The sequence below is a fragment of the Mercenaria mercenaria genome, chromosome 16 (genome assembly GCF_021730395.1).
Source record: "Mercenaria mercenaria strain notata chromosome 16, MADL_Memer_1, whole genome shotgun sequence".
NCBI classification, from domain to species: domain Eukaryota; kingdom Metazoa; phylum Mollusca; class Bivalvia; order Venerida; family Veneridae; genus Mercenaria; species Mercenaria mercenaria.
In genome coordinates, this window is record NC_069376.1 from 66,359,164 (window position 1) to 66,367,383 (window position 8,220).

Sequence of the window (8,220 nt, forward strand, 5' to 3'; positions counted from 1 at the left end):
GCTGATAGATAATAGTAGGTTACTGGTTTTCTGAGCTCAAGTTTATTCGGGGCGTTGGAGAATAATTATCCAGCTTAAAGACATGAACCTTACTTTAAACTTCACGTATGTTTATAATATCATTCGACATTTAATCAAAATCATCCCCTATATACGATTTGCTTACATTAAGGGAACACTGCACACTTTAGGTTTAGAAGTGGTTGTACAGATGACAGTCTTAAAGCTCATAAGAAAAAATGCTTTAACCCTTTCATTCTGACATTGCATAGAAAATTTGACCCTGACCTGATGGAAAAATGCTTGAATTTTCTACACTGTCAATTACAATTTTATAATAAGACTGGTGCTTATGCTTATGCAAATCTAAACTAATATGACTTGAAGATCAAATATGAAGGATCTTTTTACAGATTTAATTGCAATGAGCAAGGCATGCATCTGATAAAAGTGTCTTTATAAACGATTTCAAGGAACATAACAATGACCTTACTGATCTTTTATAATGAGATTTGGTCAAGTTGGATTCTATATCAGTAATTTTAGATTATTGTTGAATGTAATGTAAAAGACAAAGAACCAAGCTATTCTACAAAGTGCAAGATTCGAGCCAATTTTCTGCCATATAATCTTTTATGATATATACCCAGCGCTAATGACTTCAAGGTTGGGTTACTTTTCCTTGTGAAGATGCGGCGTATAAGTTTCTGAGGAACATCTTCATTAGTTTTAACAGTATCAACTAACAAAGCTCGGGCTCTCTTCAAAGAGGGTCGACACGAGTTGTAGTCAGGAGTAATTCCTATTTCGAAGAAATAAAGACTTACACGTAACACATTCTTTACAAAAATAAAGTCAGAGTAAATGCCTTAGAAGCAGTGAATTTCAGTCACTCCACACAAATTAGGCTATCAACAAAGAGTAACTGTAGCAGAAATATATAGAACACGGAGAGTTTGAAATACAAACTAACAAGATACATTTTAACCTAAATACAAAAATGAAATGCCGTATGAGGTATTTTAAGTAATATCCGATTGAAGATATAATATATTATATTGAATGGTTGAATTTATTTTTCACATTTCAAATTGTTCACAATGACAGCTGTACATTTATGCGAGTCTTAGTCAAACGACCAGTCAGATTGGATTTAAGCATTGTCTTATTCCCCCTTGATTCAGTTGGACCAGTCAGTTTGTATAGTTTTAAGTCTCTGGTATATAAGCTGTATTATGACAATATGAAAAAACACGAAAATACATGACAGCTTAAATAACCACACAAATCCTCGCTTTCAATGTGGTTAAAAGAAAGAACATGCAAATAAATGTTACGGGTTTTTCTTTTGCAGACATTTTCATGTAATATCCTTACCTTGCAACCTAGGTCAGATACTAACCAGACATACCTAGATCAGGTACTAGACATGTGTACCTAGGTAAGGTACCAGGCAGGCGTTCCTAGGTCAAATACTAAACATGTATATCTAGGTTAGGTACTAGGCAGGTATACCTAGGTCAGGCACAAGACAGATAGACTTTGGTCTTGTACTAGGCTGATATACCTAGGTCAGGTGCTAGGCAGATATACCTACGTAAGGTGCTAGGCTAGTTTACCTAGGTTAGGGCTGGTATACCTAGGTTAGGTACTACGCAGGTATACCTAGGTTAGGTACTACACAGGCATAGATAGGTCAGGTACTAGAGAGGTATACTTAGGTGTTGCACGAGGCAGGTATACCTAGGTCAGGTACTAGGCAAGTACACCTAGGTTAGATACTATAATAACATACTTAGGTGTTGTACTAGGCATGTATATTTAGGTCAGGTACTACCCAGGCATAGTTAGGTCAGGTACTAGAAAGGCATAGCTAGATCAGGTACTATAGGTAGTTTTACCTAGGTCAGGTACTAGGCCGGTGTATTTAGGTCAGGTTCTAAGTAGGAATACCCAGGTCAATACTAGCCATTATAATCTGAAATTTATTTGAGAGAAAAAAAATCGTTAAAAAGAAAAGAAAACGAGAAAACGCAGACAAAATACAATTATTTGCTTTAAATGTTTATTGAACATTTCTGTCATGAAATCTGATTATAAGTGAAGTGATCATTGCCAGCTTAAAAGGTCATTCTTTTATCGTAAAATAATAATATATCTTTACCCTTATATACTTTCCATATCTGATAATGTTTGAACTTTCCAGTTCTTGTTATGCCAGAACAGTAATTACCAACTTATTTACAAACTGATTAAAATCGAATTTTAGAGGTATATGTAACCCTGTCTCTGAAATAAAAGACCTTAGATGTCTTGGGCTTATTCTGACAGTCATTTTTGTTTGATGTACTTTAGGAGCTACAAACGTTTGAGTCCGTAAAAAACTGATAGGGAGAAGATGGAATTACCTTTTAAGCCGAAAATGTAATATTTTGCATGAAAACAAATATAGTTACATGACAAATGAATTGAAATAAAAAAGAAGTAAAAACGTTTCAGGTGTGCACAAACAAGTTCAGATGTCGGAACTCAGTATTCATTTTCTTCTTTTCCGATGGAAACGATGTCGTCTGGTATGCTGTAAAACACGAATTGTAATTATTAAATCAAAAACCAAAAAAAAAAAAAATCATAATTACCTTTGATAATCATCAAATAATTGATTGACAAATTAGAATTACACCTTTTATCGGTAAAATGGCAAAAACGGAAATACGTGTTATAATACGAATCTCTTGCAATATAAACTAATTTATTACACACACATTTATAAACTCCGTTTAGTTTCATTGGAACCTCAAACGTCAATATTTTTCCATACTGACGTTCAAAATTCATATCGGGTGTGTGACGTCATTTGTGACGTCAGTTTCATGTATGTCGTCGCGTTTAAAAGTTCTTTAACGACGATATTTTCAATCCTACTCAAGTTTAAGAACAAATTTATATCATTTTTACAATAATTATAGCTACAGATGCGTATGTAATAAAAAGATTATTAGCTTTGAATCGGGAAATATGCACTCGTTCTTTCGCGGAATAATACTGCGCTCCTAAAGTCGCGCAATATTTCCGCTGCAGAACTCGTGCATATTTCACGATACAAATCTAATAACCTATAAATATCGGACGTTAACTCAATGCAAAACCAACTTGTTCTGTCATTCTCAATGGAATTTTCCGAAAGGTCGAATATACAAATGCGCATACTGAAGATTCTTGAAAGGCGTTTGCATTTTGTGCAAATGTCATTCATGTTGTCTCAACATCTGCTTCCGGCTGGAAATGCGTACACTTTCTTTTGTTAACAGAATACCTTAAATATGTCATATTGCTGAGACTTTAACTTTTTTCTTAAACTTCTTTGAATGTTTCTTTTTCAACACCCCTATACTACTGAAACCTTTCTTACGAAAACTTGAGCTACATGACATTGTACGAGTATATCTGCTTGTAATGAGTAATGCTAAACCATTTAGTTAACAGAAGCCTGTATTATGTAGTAACAAACATAATATGTATCAGGCTAGTTACAGCAATGACATTGTTCCAATAAATGTAATTGTTCCATGCTTTTATGATGCTAATAAGATAGCCTAATAGATAGATTAGTCTACTCTGAGTTAAAAGCATATTCTAAGCACACATATAACTGAATACTTAGAGGACAACACACACGTATGATATTACAATACTTTTCAATTTAACTAAAGTCAATACAAGTAATGAGAAGAGCACAGTGCCAGAGAACTTGACCTACAGAGGCTTTCTAGTCAACCTTATCTTCCCTATTTTAATAGAATGGGTGATAACTTATTGTTAGTGCTGTTGTTTTGAAAATATATAAGCAGTATTTACAATATTCATAAAACATTCCTTACTTTTACCATTTCTTCAAAATCAAATATTAGTTTTGCCTTCCCGTCTTCTTCAGTATTAGTTCCCTTAAAAGGCTTTCGAAAAGACGTTTTCCTGCTCCATCTGTAGTTGGGTTTTCTGTTGTTGTTGTTGTTGCCTCAGTTGTTGTTGTTGCTTCAGTTGTTGTTGTTGTTGCGTCTGTTGTTGTTGTTGTTGTTGCGTCAGTTGTTGTTGTTGTTGTGTCAGCTGTTGTTGTTGTTGTGTCAGATGTTGTTGTACTGCTAGGTGCTGCACCACTCGACGCTGCCATTTCACCTTCAAAAATCAAACAAAGCAACATTATATAAGGAGATACAGTTGAGAGGTAAACATATTGGTTAATATCGACTGTAAATGAAAAACAAAGAAAGTTAACTTCGCTCAAAGAGAGCTTTTTGGATTATAAAATATTATACGCTTGAGACAGGCATCGAAGATAAATATATATATATCTGTTTCTACAGAGACCGCGCGGTTTAGTGAATATATGAACAGATCACATGAACATTTTATAAAACGGCTGGAGTAAAGTTTAGTTAGAATTAATGAGATCATCGTAGATTTAACGAAACCCTCAGAAATTTGCAAAATACACATTCAACATAAATTGAATAGTGACAAGAAATATCTTTATAAAACAACCCTTTGATATAAAATATGACATTGAAAAAATCTCAAGAAACTATATCAATACCTTCATGAACAAGATTAATTATAGTTCCAGCGGCTTTAAGCAAACCTTCTACCTCACTGCCCAAATCATATTTGTCTTCAAATAGAAACATAACATGTGATTATTAGCAGTATCACAGTAACAAACGCTGTTATTTGTCCCAGGCTTAATTTAAAGACGGGCATTGGAACTTGTTCTAGTATCCAAATCCAAACATTTGATTATTTGAAATTGGCAAATGGCAACGTAGAAGTCTGAGCCAGTATAACTAGTATGTAGCTAGTATCAGACTATGTCTTGGTTCGTTGTTAAAAGTGATTGCAAAAGAAACAGTAAAGAATGAAAGAATTATAAGATATTCCTTAAAATATTGTCATTCGATATAGTTCACTGACAGCTGTCTTTAAAAAAAAAATTCTAAATAGTTATCCCAACTTTGCTACGTAGGAGTTTGACATACCATGCAGTTATAAACCAGAGATACATGTCTAAAAAAGCCTATGTGAAATCCCTAACATTGGAATTTATTGTTTTTGAAATACGTAAAACCCAATTATCGAATATACTATTTTGTCCCTGAGGGCTTGACTACAATATTGTTTCTAACACAGAAAGAACTGAACTTGTTACAGTTATAGAACTTGTAATAAGGGAATTACCCCTATCCATGTGTCTGTGAGCAAGGGGCAAGTCGGTATAATTTTTGCTGTTATGGAAATCCTGTCCGACTGAGATCTTTGTCGAGCATGGAACAATTGTCCGACGTAACTAATGTCGAATGCAAGACTCAAATCCCTTTAAGGTCAGGTCACAGTTAGAGGGTAAGGATTTTAAATCATTCGTCTTGTTCGGTCTTTATTCATATTAGATATCACAAACATTTGCTATAATATTATGCAGGTTCGTATGCAAAATCTTGATTCGTCATATTTGTCTGGTTTATAATGTTTATATGCAGAGATGAATATGAGTTCGCACAAACATTCGCCGTAACAAGACATTGTGTCAAACGCAAGCCAATGTTCTTATTATCAAGGTAAAATTTGCAGCTGTCAAATATTCAATGACATTTTTCTGTCCGATTTATAAACCTTGCATGCACTTAAGACTCTTAACCTTATGTAGCAAAAATACACCATATCAAGACAAGACCCTTACCTCAAAAGCAATGTTTAAATATTTTATGCAGTTTACTTGCCTAATGATGTTCAAATAAGTAGGCATACATTTGCAACACTTAGACCCCTACCTCTAATGTTAAGGTCACACTGTAGGCTCAGTATAGAAGTTATATTGCCAAAGTGTTATTAACCACAGGACAAACAATTTAACTTGTGTACTTAACCGTTTAGTTAGGCGATTTTTCCTTTTATTGATGATAGAAATCATTTCGAAAATTCACAAGTGCAGTTAACTGTAGTTTTAAAATCAGTTTAAGGAGAATTAAATATTGGATAACTTCTGTTCACTAAGTCTTGGAAAACTGAAATAATACCAGTCCTTACCAACAATAACTTTGATATCGCGTAGGATGTTTTTCAAACGTTTTTCAAGTGATGGTCCACCACCACCCCCGGCTCCTGGACCGTTATGTCCGCCTTGATTACCATGACTTCTAGTTTCCAGTTTATTTAACAGTAAGCGTTTTAATCTGAAACGAGAAAGGTTTCTGCACTTTTTTCTATATCTAATAGTGTTTCCTTGATATTAGATTTTTTCTTTTGATATTATATGTTTTTATCATGTCAGTTCTAACACGGTTCATCGCACAATGCCGCTAAAGTCTGTATTGATATATACACGGCGTCTCTAAATATTATTCTGACACGTTTTGAATACATACTGTATCAACTGAAACAAATCTATTGTCGTCTCACTATTTATTTATTGCGTATACCTTATACTCCAAACTTCCTGACTTTGTTGAAGGTCAGGACTATTCTGGATTACATGTAGTTCACATAATAAACGTAGCCAATTTTTTAAGGGGCATGTAAGTTCTAGAAAACAGAAACAATTAATGCACTGATATCTTCAGCCAAACTTAGAAAACAAAAGTTAAGTGACGTTTAGGTAGGCATTTGTTAATATATTGTAATTCATCACAGTCAGGCATTCACCAGTAATTAATCTTTAAGCAATTAAGACCATGATATTGTTGCGATACTAAGCCAGTAGCGTAGGAATACTGATCTCAGCAAAGTACAGTACTTTTATCAAGAGGAATATAAATATTCAATTTTTCTATGGTGATATGATTTAATCTACCACGAGCACTGAATTGCACAAAAAGGTAAATCATACCCTCGTTTACAAATCTCCATTCCCTTGCCCTGTCCTGAATTGTAGTGTTTTATTGCTTTTCTTAATAAGTTCATAATTATTAACTTACAGGTCTGTATAATTAATAATCAAAAGAACAAAAACATATTACATGTAAATACATGTATAACAAATCAACTTATTTGCATTAAAGCGTCTGAGTTCAGGATGCTTGCTATTCAGGGGAACAAGAGGAACAACTAGTTATCAAGTATGTCAATATGTTACATGTATCTAATGGCTACTAATTTACAGACGTTTGACAAATGAAAGATATATTGCATTCCGTGAATAAAGACATTCTTAAACTAGCAGAATTAAAATATATCGACTGGTCTACACATCCATTTATGCGAAGTACGCGCTCATAGGCAGAAAATGAGATTCAACACAAGAAAACGCCCGTCTTTTCTCGAGGACACTAAACATTCGCAGGCATTTGTCAGTAAAACTGTCATATTTGTTTTGCTCTTTGTTGATCATTCAGATATGAAACATTATAGAAACAGAAAAAAATTGAAATCAAGACATATCACTACAACTTACAGCATACGTTTTATTTCATCCGTTTCGTTTCTAAAGTCCTTGCTGCTGCCATGGCCACACAGACACCTAACAAGACTACACAGATCCTCATTTCCAGGCCTTCTAGGAACAAGCACAGAGGTAGCTGTAACAATATCACGCATTGAAATATTAGATATTATTATATAATATATATCTTTACTCCTAAGGACGTTGTCAGACTTATATTTAGATTTTTACAACACTAAAATCATTGTACAAATATCAAGTAAATAACTGTAAGTTAAAAGAAGTAAATTCAAACGTTTTTTTACATCCAAAAGAAATTGTTGATACTACGCGCTTTGATAGGGCATCTGGAAGCAAAATTTATTTTCATTGAGCGGTGATGTTTTAAAATCTCCCACATTTTGCTTTTAGAATGTATAAGTTTGAATTAGTTATTCATTCGTAATAATTCAATCATATAATTATATTGAATTAATTGTACTTAATTACATTATGAAACCGTTATTTATATATATTTACAAATGTGCAAATATGTTTGTACTTTTTTAATGTACCAAAATACATGTAAAATAAAGATTTTCTTATTCCCCTCCCCCATACCCACACCCACGAGCAATAACGTAGATAAAACGGTATTTAGTACGGGATGAATTACATCTTTAGTGTTTCAAATGTCAGAGAATGGCTTGCAGTTTCACCAATGTCAATGGCTATAGCCCTTACGACTAATCTTAAAACTAAGTGCTTTAATCTTGAAAGAGTTTAGATAATAAAATATGTTGCGATGAAATAAG

At 33.6% G+C, this 8,220-nt stretch overlaps 1 protein-coding gene across 1 annotated transcript; it reads right to left on the reverse strand.

Moving 5' to 3' along the window:
• Positions 1 to 2,043: 2,043 nt before the first annotated feature.
• LOC123540503 (ELMO domain-containing protein C-like) lies at positions 2,044 to 7,581 on the reverse strand. The gene is made up of 5 exons (XM_045325585.2): positions 7,439 to 7,581; positions 6,076 to 6,221; positions 4,592 to 4,666; positions 3,882 to 4,173; positions 2,044 to 2,578 (listed from the first exon to the last, which is right to left on the reverse strand). The coding sequence occupies exons 1-4, from the start codon at positions 7,579 to 7,581 to the stop codon at positions 3,908 to 3,910; spliced, it is 630 nt and encodes a 209-aa protein (XP_045181520.2). The 3' UTR covers positions 2,044 to 2,578; positions 3,882 to 3,907.
• Between the last annotated feature and the right edge of the window lie 639 nt (positions 7,582 to 8,220).

Excerpts from the sequence above, each read along its gene's own strand:
- LOC123540503 (XM_045325585.2), bottom strand. The coding sequence starts at position 7,581 with ATGCGTGATATTGTTACAGCTACCTCTGTGCTTGTTCCTAGAAGGCCT. Across the intron at positions 6,222-7,438 it reads GATGAAATAAAACGTATGCT|ATTAAAACGCTTACTGTTAA; the intron begins GTAAGTTGTAGT and ends TTCTCGTTTCAG. Across the intron at positions 4,667-6,075 it reads CGATATCAAAGTTATTGTTG|ACAAATATGATTTGGGCAGT; the intron begins GTAAGGACTGGT and ends TTCTATTTGAAG.